Source organism: Dipodomys spectabilis, unplaced genomic scaffold (assembly GCF_019054845.1).
Source record: "Dipodomys spectabilis isolate Male_0828 unplaced genomic scaffold, ASM1905484v1 ptg000043l, whole genome shotgun sequence".
Taxonomy (NCBI): Eukaryota; Metazoa; Chordata; class Mammalia; order Rodentia; family Heteromyidae; genus Dipodomys; species Dipodomys spectabilis.
Genome location: NW_024870720.1, coordinates 16,227,391 through 16,248,494, shown reverse-complemented (window position 1 = coordinate 16,248,494; position 21,104 = coordinate 16,227,391). Strand labels below are relative to the sequence as shown.

General features: G+C 36.1%; 1 protein-coding gene across 2 annotated transcripts in view; it reads right to left on the bottom strand.

The window, feature by feature from the left end:
• Exoc1 (exocyst complex component 1) overlaps nt 1–21,104 on the bottom strand; it is a 41,744-nt gene that overhangs the window by 17,438 nt on the left and 3,202 nt on the right. For both annotated transcript variants that reach the window (XM_042678084.1, XM_042678085.1), the window contains exons 3-9: nt 20,109–20,239; nt 15,638–15,797; nt 11,244–11,431; nt 9,363–9,590; nt 9,009–9,141; nt 8,035–8,144; nt 3,288–3,437 (exon numbers count right to left, since the gene is read on the bottom strand). In XM_042678084.1, coding sequence (XP_042534018.1) covers nt 3,288–3,437; nt 8,035–8,144; nt 9,009–9,141; nt 9,363–9,590; nt 11,244–11,431; nt 15,638–15,797; nt 20,109–20,239 — 1,100 coding nt within the window. The remainder of the gene's footprint in view (nt 1–3,287; nt 3,438–8,034; nt 8,145–9,008; nt 9,142–9,362; nt 9,591–11,243; nt 11,432–15,637; nt 15,798–20,108; nt 20,240–21,104) is intronic.

The following is a 21,104-nucleotide window of genomic DNA, read 5'->3' as shown; positions in this document are numbered from 1 at the left end:
ACAGGAGACCATGTCTTTTTCCAAGTTCCAAGTTAAATGTACTTACTGAGTTTGAGTTTTAATGTCTACAGCAAAAAATAAAATAAAAAATTGTCCCTTGCTATTTCTTCTATTATGAAATCTAAACTTCACCTTCCTTTGCCATCTTAAACTGATAAATATAGCTTCAAGTAATGGTTACTGTATATATCCAATTGAGTGCAAACAGCTATTAGAATTAAGGCAATATTTCTTAGTAAAGAATCATTGGTTTGTTACCGTCTTTCGTTTCTTTTTTCCTTCTTCCTTTTTAAATAAACTTGTTTTTGACAATACTTAAGCAACCAAATGAGATTATGAAAAAACAAATACATAATCTAGCAAAAGCTCAAACCACAAGTAATATTCTTGGGAAATAAGTTAATTTCATTAAAAAAGCTCATTAATACTGCCACTCAAAAATACTCTCTGAGCAGAGAATAATTGCAAAAATCATTACTAGGTTGGCTGGAGTCTTGCCTTTTTACTTTAAGTTACACTCATGAATACTGCATTATGTATAAAGACAGAGTAATAGTACTCACTGAGAACATAATTAGGCAAAAAGCTTATTGATTACTTATTTGAATATTCACTAGGGGACAAAGTACTTGTCACAAAACTCTTAGGGAGATATAAGTTATGTTGAATTATTCAAAGTGTTAAACCCTTCCTAAAACTTCAAAAGGCAAAGAATTCCAGAATTGTAAATGTTTTTCCTTAAAATATCTCCAAGTCAGAATTCTGTTGAATGAAAACAAAACAATTATAACACAACACTAGGGTTGAATAACACTTACTAAGCTAATTCTAAGAAAGAAAAAATAATTTCATCTAGCTACATAAGATATATATAAACACCTCAGGAGATTAAATTCTTTTTGAAAAGCATGTCTAAACTACAGTTTTAAAGTACTTTGCATTTTCACCAGGTTTTATGTACCCTTTCTTATATCAGTTTAGAAGTAAAGGAGTCAGATTTTACTCTAAATGGGCAAAGCTGCACTCAAGAGAAAATAAAAAATAAGACTGATATATAAAAGAATGTCTCACTACTTTAATGTATTGATCCCAGGACATTCATAGAAATATACAATCTGCCTCTTTCTTAGTAACATACTTCTTCTAAGTCCTTCTCATAAACAGAATATACAATACTAAGTATTCCTTTTTTTTTTGGTCGGTTGTGGGGCTCTCTGGGCCTGGGCACTGTCCCTCAGCTCTTCAGTGTAAGGCCAGTGCTCTACCACTTGAGCCACAGTGCCATTTCCGGTTTTTGAATGGTTTATTGGAGATAAGAGTCTCACAGACTTTTCTGCCTGGGCTGGCTTTGAACCTCGATCCTCAGATCTCAGCCTCCTGAGTAGCTAGGATTACAGGCGTGAGCCACCGGGTGCCTGGCAAAGCTTTTAATCAACAACTTCAACAGTCTCACTACACAAAAGAAAACCTATCATTCTCTCCAACTCCAAAATATCTTTTAGAGTTATCATTGTCCATATAATTCTGATTAGACTACTAGAACAGCTTGAAATTTTTATTTTTAAACTCTTAAGTCCACAAAATTGTAAAGATAAAAATCAAAATGTTTTTCAGAATTTTAATGAAGCTGTTTTTTCAGCCAGGCCTATCGAGAGAATAATTACCCATTTGGGTATTTGAATTAGATAGGTGGCAATTTTTGGCCACAAAATCCTAAAAAGCAAACATTTTAAATGTTTCTCAGAATTTTAATGAAGCTGTTCTTTCAGCCAGGATTAATTAGATCATTATTTGTAATTTGTATATTTGAGCTAGATAGGTGGCAATTTTTAGCTCTATTTCTTTTTTTAAAAGGACACTGATGTTCGTTCAACTTCCAAACTACAGATTACTGTATAAATGTCAGAAAAGTACTGTGCCTATGGTTTCCTGCTGCAATGGTTTCCTGCTGCAATGGCGATTATCAAAGCTAAGTCAGACCATGTCATTCTACCACCCCACTCTCATTGTCATGCACGGAAAGCCAGGATTCCCAGCGATCTGCCTAGCCCCTCTCAGGCTTCGCTCAAATCCCTTCACAGTGTCCCCCTATGTTGGCCCCCTTAGGCACCCTCAGCCCAGTGAGCTACAAAAAAACTTGCAAGAGCGCTAAGAGAGCTCTTTATCAGAGCTCTCATTGCTCACCCCTCATTTACATATAAATCTGTGCTCAAGTGCCACCTTCTCTAAAACTCTTCAAAGGTGGAATTTGCTAACTTGTTAAGCTGCAGATACCTGGCATAAAAGTGCAATGCTTGCTTAAGAACACTTTGTTGGGCTGGGAATGTAGCTTAGTGGTAGAGTGCTTGCCTAGCATGCATGAAGCCCTGGGTTCGGTTCCTCAGTACCATATAAACAAAAAAGGCCGAAAGTGGCACTGTGGCTCAAGTGGTAAAGCGCTAGCCTTGAGCACGGAGAGGCTCAGCAACAGTGCCTAGGTCCTGAGTTCAAGCCCCAGGACTGGCAAAAAAAAAAGACCACTTTGTTCTTTCCTTTCTTTCTTTCTTTTTTTTTTTATTGGTCATGGGGCTTGAACTCTGGGCCTGGGCGCTGTCCCTCAGCTCTTCAGCTCAATGCTAGCACTCTACCACTTGAGCCACAGTGCCACTTCCAGTTTTCTGAGTTGTTTATTGGAGATAAGAATGCCCAGGCTGGCTCTGGACCTCAATTCTCAGATCTCAGCCTCCTGAGTAGCTAGACTACAGGTATAAGCCACCGGTACCGGGCTTGTCTGTTTTTGAAAAAGACAAACAACAACAACAACAAAACAGGAAAGACTACAAATTCCTAGAAGACACATACCTCCTACAATTAATACCCATGTAAATACAATAAACATTATCCCTGATTAATGGGCCCTTAAAAATCCTATTATTTTCTGATTGGCTAAAAATGTACATCCCTATTTCAAGCTGTGTGTCTGTTGAACTCAGGGCCTGGGTACTGTCCCTGAGCTTTGTGCTCAAGGCTAGCACTGTACCACTTGTGAGACAGCTCCACTTCTGGCACTGTGCTCAAGACTAACACTGAACTATTTGAGCACAACTCCACTTCCAGCTTTTTGGTGATTAAATGGAGATAAGAGGCTTACTAGTATTCCTGCCTTGGCTGGCTTTGAATTGTAATCCTCAGATTTCTGTTTCCTGAGTATCCAGGATAATAGGCATGAGCCACTAATGCCTGGCAACAACCTTTTAATTCTAAATGGGTATGCTCTATTCAGGGAATAAGTGACATTAAATCCGTACCTTTGTTAGTCCCTCATATTTTCCATAATCTGTACTCTTTAGCCACTCCATCAACTTGGCATACCGGAGCAAGTCTCTATGAAATGGATGATGATTGGGTAAAGTGAGTTCAACAGAGTGCTGAGCAAGAGTTGAACTCTGATCATGACCCTAGAGTAAAACAAGTAAATAAATGATTAATAGTGCAAAGAAACATTATTACATTAGAAAATTCTAAACAACTGTCAGATGTGGCCAAGCTAAACTAATAAAACCCAGAAAAATAAAGCAGTACTTACCTTTCTACTTATGATATCCTGTATCAAGTGAACACCACTGCTATAAAAATAATCATAGTCATGCAGGAATGGCACTGTATTAAATCTACTCATTCCACCTTTTAAGGAGTTGAGAATAACACCATAGTATTGTATAATTTGTTAAGCAAGTAAACTATACCAACTGCATCAAAGACTCTAGATAGGGAAGTCATTCAATAACAGATAAAAACGTAAAAGAAAGAATTTTAGACTTGGAAGGACTATAAATGACTATATCCTGGGGCTTCCAGGGTAATCCCTAGTAACATTCGTTAAGGTAATTTGCTAGATAAGTGACACAAGTCTGTTTTTAAACTTGGACAAGACTTTTATGTAAATTAAGTTAAAAACCAGCCTTAGTCCAACCATGTATCTTGATACTTGCTTTGAAAAATACAAATTATATAATCTGTTTCTGAAAAAAAAAAAAAAAGAAACTAAATCTCTAGGGATTATGTGATTTGCTCAGGTCACGTAGGAAGAAAGCTAGAATTGAATCCTTGGTCAATAGTCTCATTTCTGTTGTCTTTTATAAACAAGTCAAACAAAAGCCCTTAAAGCCTTTAAACTAGACTCAAAAACTGCAAGTGCTAATAAATATATCTATCTATCTATCACTTGATAATCTTCCTGACTCTTTGAACTATCTAGGTCTCCTCTGCTACTTATCAACATTTGTCATGGAACTTGAAGCTGGTATTCAAGAAACGAAGAGGTGAAAGCTTAGAAGAGCAGATGGTGAGATTAATTTAAAGTGATTTTTATCCAATCTGCTTTGCCTAGACAGTCAAAAGGTTATTTGTTGGCAACTATATTAAAGGAACAAACCTGTTAATTTTGGAGTCTAGTTAATTAATTTCCTGGCAAAGTTATATAAAGTGATTATAAATGTGTAAATACTAGTTGATATGCAATAGTTTAGTAACTACTCTGAACTTGAAAGGCTTAAATTTGTTTAAGAGATTTCTGTCATCTGAAACACAACTAGTGAAGTTAGTGATGCACATGCAAAATAAAAACTTACTGGTATGCCTTTTTATTTTAAGAAGAGAGTCTTTTAAATAGAATTTTCAGAAAGAAAAAATCCTAACCTAGAAGAATGAGTTTGCTAGTGACATGGCCAAGTACCTTTAAGTAAGGTGGAAGCATAAAATGTTAAGACATTCCAGCTGGGAAGATAGCTCAGTGTTAAGAGTGCTTGCTTTGTATGCATGAGGCCCTGGGTTCGATTCCTCAGCACCACATAAGCAGAAAAAGCCAGAAGTGGTGCTGTGGCTCAAATGGTAGAGTGCTAGCCTTGAACTGAAGAGTTGAGGGACAGTGCCCAGGCCCAGAGTTCAGGCCCCACAACTGGCAAAAAAAAAAAAAAAAAGACATTCCAACCACTAAAACCACCCTCATTACTGAGTCCTTTATTATAATTTTTAAGTCAGCTTGTGGGAAAATTGCTCCAATTCAAAAAGAAAATAAAGTGGAGCTGTGGCTTAAAGTGGTAGAGTACTAGCCTTGAGCAAAAGAGCTCAGGGACAGCACCCAGACCCTGAGTTCAAGCCCTATGACCGACAAAATAAAGGAAGGAAGGAAGTTAAGAAGTATCTAACATACAGAATTAAACATAAAGAGGATAAGATCAAAGTTCAGTACCTGCATGTATACAAATATCATAATGAAACCCCTAACTTCATATAATTAATATATACCAATAAAAAGTTGAAAAAAGGAGATCGTGAAAGCAGATGACAGTTTTCATATAATGAAAATTTAGTGACTGAGAAAGAGATATAAGATCATGACATATTAATCAAATCTTCCTGGCTAGTCTCTCAACAAGGAATAGAAATCTCCATGTTCTTTTCTTAGGTGATTTGATACACAAAATCTCTCTCTCTCTCTCCCTCTCTCTCTCTCTCTTTCACACACACACACACACACACACACACACACACACTTGGAAATCCTCTTCAGACTTCTGCAGCATATCACAAATTGGAACATTCGGGTTTTAAACATGCATCACTCACGTGGAACAGTACGTATTAAACTTAGAAATTGGAAGCATTCAGTTAAAGCCAATTAGTTGAGAAGACACAGAAGCAAAACAGCAATTGCATGTCAAGGAAGAGTTAAGGATACAAAAAGGACTGCTGCTTATTAACTAGCATTTCTGACACCATCTCCTAATGTTAACAGCAGTTAAAAACTAAAGGATCATGTAGAAACAGAAGTTACTAAGGAAACATGTAAGAAAAATGTGAGTTAGTTCTCGCTGAACTGTCAGTCATGGGGCATGAACTCTGGGTCTGGCCACTGTCTCTGAGCTCTTCAGTTCAAGGTGAGCGCTCTACCACTTGAGCCACAGCACCACTTCCAGTTTTCTGGTGGTTAATTGGAGATAAGAATCTCATACTTTCCTGTATGAGCTGGTTTTGAACTGTGATCCGAAGCTAGTACTATAGGCATGAGCCACTGGTGCCTGGCCCTGTGACTGACTTTAAAATGTGCTTTCCTTTTTTTTTTTTTTTAAATCTATTTTTATTGTAAGGATGATGTACAGAGAGGGTTTTTTTCATTTTGTTTTGTTTTTTCCAGTCCTAGGGCTTGAAATCAGGGTCTGGGCACTGTTCCTGAGCTTCTTTTGCTCTACCACTTGAACCAAAGTGCCACTTCCCTTTTTCTGTGTATGTACTGAGGAATCGAACCCAGGGTCTCATGCATGCTAGGCAAGTACTCTACCACTGAGCCACATTCTCAGCCCTACAGTACATTTCTTTTTGAGCAGTATCACCTTTTTCCTCATTTTCTCCCAGGTTTTTCTCTCCAGCCACTGCCCTCTCACACATTGTGTAGCTTATTTTCAACATAGGGTCTAGTGAGTATCACTGCTGATTTAGTTCACCCTCTGTCATGCTTCTGGTCGGAGGTGGTCTGCTGTGATCCCCTTCCCATGCTCAGTTAGGTGGTGCTCCCTTCTGCTCTCACAGCTCTTCTCACTTCTACCCTTTCTGAGAACATCTGTCTTCCTACCCTACTTTGTGAGCTACAGGAGGGCAGGATCAGACTCTCACTATCCTCAGTCAATGTCTGGTTTACATTTTGACTGCCTGATAAATAATCACTACAGGAATGAAGAAGAAATTGAGTAAAGGAAAGAATAAAAAAGAGAAAGGCAAGCAGAATGAGATTAAAATGCCTCTTCTGGCCAAACAGGACATTTAAAGACTGTTACTGTTCACTGTTAATGTGAAGCTTAATCAGAAAGTTAATTAGTAAGCTGTAAAGATTCTGCTGCTAAGTTGAGCAAACTTTACAGAGGGGGGAAAAAATCAGAGAAGCTTATGCCAAATCTGATGTACTCACAGGAACCGAAAGAAAGTAGGACCTGTTATAGAGTTGAAGGAGGGCCTGAGTAAACTAATTGGAAATAAAATATATAAAGACAATTGTTTTAGAATATTGCAAAGTGAAAACCAGGCAAGAATCCAATGTTTTCAGACAACATTATTGATAAATAAAGATTTTTCTTTTGTTTCCCACTCAATAGCCCAAATATAATAAGAGGAATTAAAGAGACACAAACATCAGAAACATAATTGTTTACAGTAGGTATTAAAATGCCATTAAAATGGCCTTTTATTAAAATCACTCTAAGGTACTTGTGGGTGTGTGTGTGAATGCTGGCACAGGGGCTTGAACTCAGGGCCTGGGCTTAGCTTTTTTGTTCCTTAGCTTTTTTGTTCATGGATGGTGCTCTACCACTTGAGCCACAGCTCTCTACTTCCAACTTTTTGGTGGTTAATTAGTGATGTCTCATGGACCTTCCTGCCCAGGCTGACTTTGAAACATGATCTCAGATCTCAGCCTGAGTGGCCAGGATTACAGGTATTAGCCACCTTCATCTAGCTTCTAAGGTACTCTTAAAGTTACTAATATATCATTATCATATTCTTAATTATAACATCTCTTTCCATCCAAATATAATGTCAAATTGTACATGTGAAGATTATCAATGTGCTGCTAGTCATAATCCTGAAAGTATATTAAATAGGCACATAGTAGAGACTACGAAATATTTAAAATATTCAGTCTAGTCCTGTTTCTCACATCAAAATACTGAAAAATAAAACAAGACCAACAGTCAACATATACCAAGTTTAGACTTTTATATGAATGTCTAAATGGTATATGCAATCAATAATTATATTTATAGCTATTTTATTTCTAGAATCAGATGGTTTCAGCTCAAAGGAACTAGACTCTTGGCAGCTGAAGACCATAGGACCTCAATGGTTAAATATGCATGTATTTAAAAATCCTAAAACCAAATAAATGTTTGAAAGAATATATTCCAATCCTAGTTGTCACATTACATTTTTATGGGAATTTAAGGTTAATGTAATATACAAATAAGTTACAGAAACATGCCAGTTTTAATAATAAATTAAAATTACCTGCTGAACAAAAACATTGTTGAGGTGACTGGCCAGTCTCCGAGCAAAATGCTCTCGCAAATCACTGAAACGCTGCTGCTGCTGCTTGACTGCCAGCAGTTTGTCATGGCCTGAAAGCAGAATAACATTCCTTGACAGATTTAATAAGGGAAAAGAAGATGCCTTCAATGTTTAACATTTTCTTCCCTGCTTTCAGTGTTTACAATTTTCTTCCCTGCTCCATTTCCCTTCCTAAACTCAGTGTTTTGTGCATGCTAGGTAAGCACACTAAAATACTGAGCTACACCTGCACTCCTAAAGAATACATTCTAACATTCTAACCATGAGTTTATTCATCTGCTTTATAAAATGTAAGCAGGAGGAAAACCAGACTACAATAGTGGCTTTGCTTCAGCATAATATGGCAATTGTAGGAAACGTGGATTCTAGGACCCTAGCCCAGACTCACTGAGTCTGGGGATGGGGTTTGGTCATTTGTTTTTAACAATGTACACTAAGATTTAGAATCTCAGCCTATACATACATACTTTTTGGCCTAACCAAAGAATTGACTTTGTGCTAGATTTTACTAAAGGTAATGGTGAGAGCTACCTGGGTTGATACATACCTGCAAACTCAGCAATCATAAAGCTGAGGTGAGAGAACTGAAAGTCTGGGGTTGCCTGGGCTACATACCAAGTTTATATACCAGGCAAACCTGTGGTATGTAATAGAACCTTGTCTTTAAACAAACAAAACATCATCTTGAAGTTAGCTAGAATCATTGGTGGTCAATCAAAAGGAACTGAAAAAATTCTTATAGATATGTGTTGGGAAATAGGTATATGTTGGGAAATAAGTGAGACTTGTTTGCATAGCTAATAATGTAATCCTAATCCACTTGGCCCATGTTGTTTCTTTTAAAAGATTTTTACATCAAGTTACAGTCCTACTCTTAAATCTTGGTTAGGTATTATCAATTCCAAAGAACATACCTGGCCGGAGAGCGACATTCATGCACTGCAGAAGAGCATCAGCAGCATTGGTGCAGGCTTCAATGCCTCGGGAAGAGGCAAGATCTCCTTCCTGAAGGGCCTTTATATGACCTTTGGCCAAGTCCATGTGGTTCTGGAATACAAACCACTTTCACATAGAACTTTTGGAAATATATAGGCTAGATGTTGCTCAATTGTATCACTAGAGCTTTGGAATTATTTGTTCTTATAAGGAAATTAGAAAATGTTAGAAATAAATTTTATATACTGTTAGAAAATGTTACAGTTAAATTTTATATACTGTCCCTAATATTTTTATTTTTGCTTTTATTAGTAATTTATAAAAATACTTACCACAAGGAACTCTATCTCGGACAAGAGTTTCACATTATTAGTGTTACTAAGGTGAATTAGATGGTTGCTTTCAGAGATCTGATCCATTTGTTCTTTCACACTTTGGAGCATTTCTTCATAACTGCTGAGCTTCAATTCAATCTGATCTACCTCCTTTAGGGCCTCATCCAGCAATTTCATCAAGGTGTTTACTTGTTTTTCAGAGGCCATGATTGACTGAATGTTGGCCTATATAGTCAAAGACAAAAATAAAATTTCACATTGTTTCAATGTGTAAAAGAAACATAAAGATATGTTGACAAAATCTGTTTTAAAATGTAGTAAAAATGGATACACACCTACATCTACTTTAGTTTATTACTTTGTGTTTCACATTTTGCACAGTGTTTCAAGGGGGCATACTCCTTCTACATAAAAGTTAGGGACCATACCTCAGTATTCTGTTTGTCCACAGACTGTGTAAGTAGCTATATCATCAAAAGGACATGGTCTCATTTCTGTATATTTAGGGGCATGAGACCATGTCATCTCTAACACTTCTTCTGCCTGGTAGTCTGTTACTTAACATTTATAGGAAATTGTAAATAAAAGCATAATCTTTTATATAGTTTTTAGCTGAGAGAATAGCAGTACAATACCAGTCGATGAAGGATAATATGTAGAAATAATTTATAACTAAAGTGTGACTGGAACTAATAGGCTTAGGAAGACCACATGCAAAAGGCAGCTTCTATCATCTTTATTCTTCATTTTCATCTATGATTTTTTTTCCCCATGAAAAGCAGTTATGAACTGCCATTCTCTGATTACTGTTTTCTAAATGTTCTATGTATTGATTTTAAATTCTCTGAAAAAAGAAGCTGCCAAATCTCATATTGAGCTGCAAAGTAATGTGATGACTTAGAATATATATGCAATATTAATTAGAATAGAGAATATAAATTGCCAAGCCAGGTTAAGGAGAGTAACATAGGTATGATGAAAAATCTGGACAAGGAGTTAAGAATATCATTCTGGTTTGATGCTGTGATTTCACAGATGATGTTTTCTATACCGTTCTCTGTTGGAATGCTGATATCTCTTTAGTAACAGAACTGGGTTTGGATCTTCCCAGGACATTTTCTACCTTAACACCTTGAAATCTCTTCTGAGCTATGTTTGCAATGAGTAATACAAGCCTACAAGCCTATGTGCTTGCATCACTCATACACTCCGTCTGGATCTGGTAAGACTCCAGAACTTTGGAACCTTTCATGTATAAACGCACGAGGTCTTTCCTTGGGAGTTATAGAAGTCCATCTTTTCCTAAAAACAGAACAAAAATTCCAACTGGTTTGTTTTAAACTATTCTCACATAAGTGCCCTTGTACATTTAGCTTAGACTCAGAAACTATTAATATAAATTAAAAGGCTCTACATTATTTTAGTAGCCACATCCAAGGTTGTTTCTAACTGGCTGCTTTTACTACACTTACTCTGTTCCCTTTTGGTACATCATTTACTGATGTCAACCTCATTTCTCTCATCCAAATTTGTACTTTCTTTGTATTTTACTCTATTTTCAGATAGGTCTTAATGACTAAGGGAAATCAACCCCAAAGATGGTGGTCTCTGCTTGGCTACCTTTTCTCTTCTGTCATTTCATATCAAGGGTATTTTAAATGCTAGAAAGTAGCCAACTGCTTTCACTAGCCTAATGGGAATGGCTTTATCTCTTGAACAAGAAGGGTGAAGGATGGAAGGCAGCTGTTAATGTGCTTATACATAAGAGGGTAACTGTCACACTAGAAGGCCAAAGTGCCAACGCAGCAAAATATGAACATTACCAGCCTTGAGAATTTGCTACACATCACATACTCACACATGACAAGGAAGTCTTACCCCATCTAGCACCTGCAACTCCCGGGACAACTTTTCTGCAAAGGCTTCTGCATTAGAGATTGCATATTCACAGCCCTCCATCATTATCTCAATATCCTGCTCTTCTCTGGCATTTAACTCTTGGTACTCGTCCACTGATTCTTCATCCCCACCTGTCACACTCTGATTCTCTCCACTTGGAACAGATTCTTAAAGAATGTAAAATTCAAAATAAAATAGTCAAGAAGTGGGAAGGATTATAATATAGTAATCACAAGCTAGGTAAGATCAGTTATAAGCAGGGGTCACATTTAGTGGCTGAAAAATAGGAAGTATGATTCAAAACATTAAAAAGAATACCCTCAAATTTTATTTTTATAAAGAGCCACATATGTTAATGAAAAGCATGCAATCTAATACACTGATTTATATAAAGTAGACTTTAGTCACAATTTCTCCAAACAAGCTAAAATACAGAAACAAAAACACAAGGAAATGAACCTAATCTTTTTTTCCTACCTGAGGAGGCAGTTGCTCTAACAAAGTAATGACTATGAATTCAGAACACTTGGAAGAAATTTGCTTTCCTTCTTTCTCCAGGTAACATTTTTTCTTTCATTATTTTGTTCTTTTCATCTCTGTTATGCCTTTTTCTTTCAAGTAACTTTTAATTGAAATGACAAATGTAGCTATCATACATAATTTATTCTGAGATTAAAGATGAACTAAAGTGTAAAACTTGAATTTAAAATTAAAACATTAATTGAACTTGAACACTGAATTTCACATGCATAGATAAAATAGCTAGCGATGAGCTAGGAAGTTTTCCTATTAAATCTAATCTGAGAAAAACAATGTGAAGTTTGAAATTACAAAAACATTAAGTGGTCTTCATGCTGTGTTCACAGTAAATGACCAAGTAACTCTTGAGACACATGTCTCAGTTCATTCTTTTGAAATAATATACTAACATGTGGGCACATCTTATAAGGAGGTATGAAAGTAAAATGAAAGAAATAATGTTTAACCCCTAAGAGGATATTTTACAACTATAAACAAAGTTAACAATTTTCTAGAATGGGATATGATTTAAACAAAAAAACTAGATGCTTTAGGTATTTATTATTTTATATGAATATTTATATTTAATGCAACTTGAAATACATTCATTTGTCCCAGAACAAAAGCTGGCTAATTCAAAGTAATAAAGGATTTACTCTGAAGGAGGATAATATATTAGGTAGGTAGAGATACGAAAAAAAAAAAATGGAGAGGATTAAAAATTTTGGTTGCAATTACATATAAATTCCAGTATGTAAATCTGTCCTATGTAAATCTGTCTTCTTTAAGACTATTTTGTTTGGTTATGGAAATGGTAAACTGTTGAATGTGTCCGATTATTATTGGCCACTAGAGGGCAGAGACTTCCCTAACCATTCTGTGCAGCTTCTTACATAATAAACATGCCAAATAAACATATATTTTAAGTGATCATAACTGCTTTATAGAAGAATTTTATCACCCTTCAAACAACCCTCCTGAAGCCAATAATACATACTACATGAATTTTATTACTATATAGATTTTGTAATAAATTTATCCTTGTATGCAACTTCATAAAATATACAACCAATGGTACATAACAATGGCAAGTAATAAAAACATGGAATAGAATAAGAAGAAAAGGTGTTACGCACCTTCTGTAACTTTAGGCAGTTCTGGAGAGTAAAAAGGTTTGAAAAAAGCAGAGGAAAGTAAGCAAAGAATATTAGCTGGGTAGAACAGTACACAGGTTTAAAACTTTTAAATACTACCCGTTTTTCATTTGAACATCATGTTAGAGTAAGTTTCCAGAGACAACATCAAAATCAACTACAAAGGGGAAAGATTCATAAGAAGTCAGGTTTCCAGCGTTCATTTTTTAAATTCATTTTCTAATAGCGATTAAAAGTATATTTATTTTTCTATTTTCTCTTAGTCTTTCAAGAAACAGTACTGACTAGTCCTTGAAGTAGGAAACAAGATCATTTCCTGGTGATTATTTTTAGGTTAATTGTGACTCATGCATTTAGTGCAGTTATTTTCACTCAAGGCCCAAGGCTTTACCCAGACACTCCCTTACAAAGAATTAGTCACAAAACACTGTGGGGAAGGACCAAGATTGAGGCAAACAAACATTATGAGAGCAGTTGAAGCAAGCACTGAAGGATTCCAAAGACTGTTTAATAAAGGTTTGGCTGCAAGTAAAAGAATGAAAAAGTAAAAAATTACCAGTTACTACCAGAGACAGCATTAACAATTAGAACAATTGTAACTTACATGGATGATTATTTAGCTCTCCAAAGGAGATAGTAATTATTATTTTTTTTAATATCATCCAAAACCTAGACACATTTATTTTTCTTAAAAAAGTGAGTAAATAAATTTTTTAAAAGGGAGTAAATAGCTATGACTTCAAAGACTATTAAAACAAATCTTTAGACATTAATAAAGCTATTCCCTGAACATTAAACCAAAACAATTGCTATTGATCTACAGAAAGTGATTTTCAAAATGAGATCCTTAAGGATGTTCTAAGGATTCTTTAAACTGATCTCAATTAATGTTTATAAACATGAAAAATTGTTTACATTTGTACTTTATGCCCTAAAAATTAAATACATTAAAAAAATTAGGTATCACGCTCAAAGCAGCAATATTCTTCTCGTTTTTATTTAGTAATACTAAATAAATACTAGGTCAGGTAGAATATGTATTTTTCTATCTAGTTGTCCTAATGGTTTGAAGTACACACTGGGCAAGAAATAACATCTTAGAAATACATGAATACTTGAAAACAAGACAGCAAGGTTGTCAATGAATTACTGACTCACAAGAATGTTCTTCTCTGAAAATGGCAAAAAACAAATAAATAAAAAGGCATTTGAAGCAAATTAATCCACAATTAAAGGCAGAAAAAAAATCACTATAAATGAGCTGGGCACCGGTGGCTCACGCCTGTAATTCTAGCTACTCAGGAGGCTGAGATCTGAGGATCACCGTGAGAAGCCAGCCCAGGCAGGAAAGTCCCTGAGACTCTTATCTCCAATAAACCACTAGAAAACCGGAAGTGGCACTGTGGCTCAAGTGGTAAAGAGCTCACTTTGAGCTGAAGAGGTGAGGGACAGTGCCCAAGCCCAGACTGATCAAAAAATTTCCCAATTAAGTTCATGTCTAAGAATTTTATGTTGGTAATAGCAAACATCTGAGTATTATACAACTGGCACTTTTCTCATCACATTATATACTGAGATGTTTAGTCCACAGCTTATGACATAGACACTATTATATCTGGTTCTGACACAAGAGAAGATGAAACACAGCAAGTAACTATTTGAGGTAATAATTTTGGTAAAGCCAAAAATATGAACCCAGGTAGTCTGACTCCAGAGTTGTGTTTTTAAGTTACTCACAATCTGCATAAAAATATTGCTCTAAGAGGAAGTGGCGCTGTAGCTCAAGTGGTAGAGCGCTCGCCTTGAGTTGAAGAGCTGAGGGACAACGCCCAGGCCCAGAGTTCAAGCCCCACGACCGACAAAAAAAAAAAAAAAAAACTATATAGAGCACTCAGAACCTCGGCGATTTAAAACGGGCTGGGAAGGTGGCTCAGTGGCAGAGCGCTTGCCTTGCAACGCATGAGGCCCTGGGTTCGATTCCTTAGCACCACATAAGAAAAAAGCCGGAAGTGGCGCTGTGGCTCAAGTGGTAGAGCGCTAGCCTTGAGCTGAAGAGCTGAGGGACAGTGCCCAGGCCCAGAGTTCAGGCCCCACAACCGGACCCCAAAAAAAAAAAAAAAATATTGCTCTAAGGATAGTCATCCCAGGACTGTTTAAAAGAAGAAAGACTGAAAACTTCATTTAACTAAATGAATTATGGCATATATATATATATATATATATATATATATATATATATATGAATGAATTACAAATTATGGTATATTGTTAAATGAATCATGGTATGTATACACACACAATGGGATACTGTGATGCTTTAAAAATAATGTTGGGGTAAATATACAACAATATGAAAAATGTTCATGATATATGAAAGAGAATGTTAGAAAACAACATAAACAAAAAAAAAAAAAAACAACATAAACTTCCTATTCTCAAAATCTATTTAAATATGCACAGAAAAAAAAGCCTAAAGCACCAAAATGTGATCAGTATTTATTTCTCTGGGGTAGGTTTATAGGTGGGTTTATTTTATGTAATGTTATCAGTATTCTATAATGAATAACATCATTTCTGCAATACAAAATTCCTTTATGATGTACAGTAATTCAATATTCTACTTACATTGAGTAATGCCAAATTATATATTCATTTAAAAGATACACTTGATTTTACATATACCTTTCTATTTAATTTTACCTTCCAAAAGTTGTGAGCTGACATTGACGAAATCGATTTTCTTCCGGAGATATCGCTGATTCAGTTTCCAAATACAGGAGATAAATGCATTCTTTTCAGCAGTGCTGCTGGCAACCCACTTATACACTTTTTCAAAATGTAAATCAAATTCAGGATTTTCCTACATACAAACAAAGATACCGTTTTGATCACATTATTATTAGTGCAAAATCTTTATTAAAGACAGCTGCCTGTGGATCTTGCCTGTAATCCTAGCTATTCAGAAGGCTGAGATCTGGGGCTGGGAAGGTGGCTCAGTGGTAGAGCGCTTGCCTTGCATGCCTGAGGCCCTGGGTTCGATTCCTCAGCACCACATAAGCAGAAAAGAAAAGCCGGAAGTGGGGCTGTGGCTCAAGTGGTAGAGCGCTAGCCTTGAGCTGAAGAGCTGAGGGACAGAGCTCAGGCCCAGAGTTCAGGCCCCACGACCGGACCCCCCCCCCCCCAAAAAAAAAAAAAACAAAACAGAAGGCTGAGATCTGAGGATTGCAGTTCAAAGCTACCCTCGGCAGGAAAGTCCATGAGACACTTATATCCAGTTAACTACCAAAAGGCTGGAAGTGGAGGTGTGGCTCAAGTGGTAGAGAGCAGGCCTTGAGCAAAAAAGTTCAGGGACAGTGCCCAAGCCCTGAGTTCAAGCCCTTGTACCAATACACATGTAAGTAAATTTTTATTTTAAAAAAGAAAGAATTGGAGCCATTCTTTGAAGAGGGTATCACTAAAAATAAGCTCAAGGGAAGGCTTTAGAGAACATTGCTTATAGCAAAAACTGTCATTCAAAAGAAGCTGAATGAAAAACATGTAGTCGAGGTCATTTTCTTCCTATGCCTGTGAGTGGAATGTCAGTTGCATACTTGGGACTTTGTGGCTCAGCTTCGCCATTAACAGGGTAACAATGGCCTCTAGTCTATATATTTGACAGTACTGGAATTTGGACAATGCCTTGCACTACCAAGGTATAGTCTCTAGTTTTCTTTTCTTTCTTTCTTTTTAAAAATTTCTTTTCTTGGAGCCGGTCCTGAGGTTTGAACTCAAGCCTTTTTGCTCAGGATGTTTTGGTAGTTAATTAAGAGATAAGGGTCTCATGGACTTTCTTGCTGGGGCTAGCTTTGATTCATGATCCTCAGGTCTCAGCCTCTTGAGAAGCTAAGATTACAGACATTAGCCACTGGACCTTCATTTTGATGAGAGCCTAATTTTTTTTTTTAAATTGCCTATTAAGTTTGATACTGTATTTTCTTTGGTAAGGTATTATGCACAAATGATAAGGATATATGTTCTAATTATAATATATGGAAAAATGACAATGTTTATCTGAATGTACTTTTCAAAAACAAATGAAGTAAAAAGCAGAGACAGAATAATTACTACAGTGGTCTCAAAAGATAAAAATGTCATGGGGCTTCAGGTTATTTCAAGAGACAAAGAAATTGAAAGTCTGAGAGATTTGCACCATGCTTTCTACATGTCTCTTAAGTCAAACAAGAGCAACTCTAGGCTAGTATTTGTTAACTACACAACTGCTTGAGAATTATGTTAAAACAGAAAACATATGAATGTATATTTTCCTTCACTTTCAAAGAACTAAAAAATAGGTCTGAATGCTCTGTAGAGTTGAAAGATAATAACGTATTTCATTCATTTGAAGCATTATTTAAACAGACCTTAAAGATCAGAGAAGAAATTACTTGGTACTTTTACTTCAAAGAGTTGGGATATTTAGGGATCAGGAGTTGACCTTTGGTACAATAGCAATGGTATAACACTCTATTAATTAGTTTTGCTTAGAGCTTAATAAGCAGAATTTAAGTGTCAATGCCTCTCCCCCACCTGAAAAAAAATCAACATTTACAATAAGAAGGTAATCAGCTCATCACTTATAAAACTATCTAAGGGTATTGGCACTAACATGAAACTTGATGGGAAATGATCTCTTCCCTGGGAATACTTCCCATAATGCCATAAAAGAGGCTGAGTGCTCCAGTGGCAACATTCACACAAATCAATGTGTGATACTAAATGGCTAATGTTAGACTATGTATAAAAATTTCATATTTTATGTCCGTATATAGTATACACACACCAAGGTGGTTATATAAAATGAAAAAAAAAAATCCATTAAGTAAGTCAGCAAATAGGCGTCAGCTTTGAGAAAGCATTCAAATAAGCATTCAGCAATGGTAGTGAATTATGCAAGTCAACAGGGTCATGAAGTGAAAACTAGGGAAGAGAAAAATAGTTTTAAAATCAAATGCATTTCTAAGAAGTCCTTAATGTATCTTCTCTTAAACAGAAATCTACTAAAAACTCTCTACTCTTCATTGCTACCCATAGTAACAAATTACCTACTGAAGGTTTTTGAAAAAAAGAAATCTAACTTTCTTCCCAAACATGTTCTCCTTCACATCATCTCCCTCCCTTCTTCCTTCCTGTTTCTCTTTCTACCTGTCAAACTATTTGCATATTTTTCTAAAAACTGGTTGCTCCTCAGGTATTAAAGCAAGGGCCAAGTTTATCTAAAATTATGCTTTCCCTCCCTCCCTCCTTTCTTCCTTCCCTCCCTCCCTCCCTCCCTCCCATTTTTTTCTAGTCCTAGGGTTTAAATTCAGGGTCTGAGAGCAGTCGGTGAGCTTTTTTGCTAAATGCACTCTACCACTTGAGCCACAGCTCCACTTCCAGCTTTTTGGCAGTTAATTGGAGATAACAGTGTCATAGACATTTTTCCTGGGTTGGCTTTGAACCTTGATCCTCAGATCTCAGTCTTCTGAGTAGTTAGGAGTACAGGTATAAGCCTGCACCTGGCATACCTGAAATTCTTGAAGAAAAGGCATCTACATTTTGAAGAAATCTGAATGGTGCAGATAGGCAGAGCTTGCCTAAAACTGTTTTGCCTTTTCACCATTGTTCAGCATTTTGATCTTCAAAGGTTTATACCAAAGTAAGAGTAAAACCAAGAAATCTTACTAGATTGTTTCACAAATACTGTTTTTACTTCGTTGTGCCTTTTTATTTGTTTGTATTGATTCTGGGAAATGAACTCAAGCCCCAGGTCCTGCCCCTTAGCTTTTTAACTCAAGGCCATTTGAGCCATACGTCTACTTTGGGCATTTTCCTGGTTTATTGGAGATTCTTTGTTAAAATGTTTTATTTATTATTCCTGGAGATTCTTATCTCCAATAAAGTGTAACAAACTTTTCTTCCCAGGCTGGTTAACTGTAACCCACAGATATCAGCCTCCAGAATAACTAGGATTACAGCCATGAGCCATGAGTGTTCAGCCTTCTTTGTGGCTTTTTAATAAACATATGGGACTTAGCGAGTTAAGGTACACCTTACTCATTAGTGTAAGTCTGGCTATTAGTCCCATCAACAGTATGAGTGGATGTGGTACAAAAAATTCCCTAGTGTTCTGGAGGTGCCTTTAGGCTGCAGAGAAAGATAGGGCAGGGCTACAGATAACTGAATCAGAGGAGCTCCGCTTGATTTCTTTAAAACAGGATATTACTGCTAAAAGCCTTGAACTGCCAGAACTATAGACAAGTCTTTTTTTTCTTTTGGTTGTTTGTGGGGCTTGAACTCTGGGCCTGGGCGCTGTCCCTGAGCTCTTCAGCTCAAGGCTAGTGCTCTACCACTTGAGCCATAGCTCCACTTCCAATTTTCTGGTGGTTATCTGGAGATAAGTGTCTCACAGACTTTCTTGCCTGGGCTGGCTTTGAACCATGATGCTCAGATGTCAGCCTCCTGAGTAGCTAGGATTATAGGCGTGAGTCGCAGAGCCCAGCATAGGCAAGTCTTTAAAGGTAATTATCATAATATTTAAAATCTTTGCCATTTAAGTGTGATATCCTTATTTACATCTTTATTATCCTGATTATTTAATTCTTCAAAATAAGTATGTAGCCCACTATCACTTCCTTTATTTGAAGCTCACTATCCAGCCATGGCCTAAAAAGTCTAGCTGGGCTGCTTCAGCTGAGGAAGCAATGATACATAAGGACTCTCTATGCAAGACTCAGTTTGGTTATGTAATATATGAGTTGAACCAGGTTTTACCAAAACAATATAAATTAAAAAAGAACTTACATGAGATACCACTTTAAAACGCATACTAATTTAGAGAATTTGTATTACTTAGTCTAAATACAGCTAAGTATATAGTCAAAGTCATTTTGCTCTAATTTTTATAGCTTGTGAACAAATATAATTGTAGTATTTAAATAAAAAGAATGAAAACAAATATATATATATATATATATGCTTATTTTTAGTAGTCTGAGTAATTGGGGTTATGAAGTAGAAAGCAGAATTATATTTTAGACGGGAAGACTGGCAGTCACAAAGCAACAGGTTCACAACATTTCAAAATACCTAATATTGTGTTAATAAAATGAAAGACACTTTCTGAAAATAGGTTGAAGAACAAAGAAAAACATACTTTGATAGCATCTTTGGCATCTACCACAGCAAGATCTCGAAGGGCCCAAGCAATCTGCCTTTTATAAAAATCTCCCTTGTCAGATTTCTTGACTTTGACCACCTTCACTTGAACTGGTCGTTCAGTTGTCACTGTTGAGCAAACACACATTTTCATAAAAAAAAAAATATATATATGTGTGTGTGTGTGTGTACATATATACATACATATATATGTATTATGTAAAATCAGTCACTTATTTTTCATTCACTCATTGCAAATATATCTTCCAACTGCCTGGTGCTGTACTGTTTCATAACAACTGGACAGTAAAATTCACAGAATCCTACAAAAAGCATTTGAATCAGACTAGACTCTCAGCAATTCTACATTTTAGTTTTACCCTAAAAACATTCTGGCTTATGGATAGGATATAAGACAAGTATGTTCTTAGAAATTCTGTCAGAACAGCAAAACCTAGGAAAGACTAATGTTCATGCTTGGGAGAATTGGTATGTGAATTATGGGACATTCATATGGTCAAATATACCATAGCAGTCAATAAGAAAGAATTAATAGCTCTATGAAAATCATGACTAAGAACATAAAACTGAATGGAAAAAAATATATGCAGTATATATGCAGTATAATTCAATTTATGTAAAGTTCAACAACATGCAAAAATAGACAACATGTTCCTTGGAATAGGGTAATGGGATAAAGAAAAGCAAAGGGTGGGAGAGGGAAAGGGGGAAAAAAATGAAGGAGGGGGATAACAAGTTTGACAAGAAATGTATTCACTACCTTACTTATGTAACTAACCTCTCTGTACATCACCTTGACAATAAAAATAAAATACATTATACAGTTAAGAAAAAAAGAAAAGACATACTAATTAAAATTTAGGATATCAGATACTTTGTAATAGCAGATGAAGGGGAAGGGGATCAAGAAAAGGCACACAGTATACTTCAAGGGAATGGAACAGTTTTATGAAACCAAGTGGTATATGCAAGT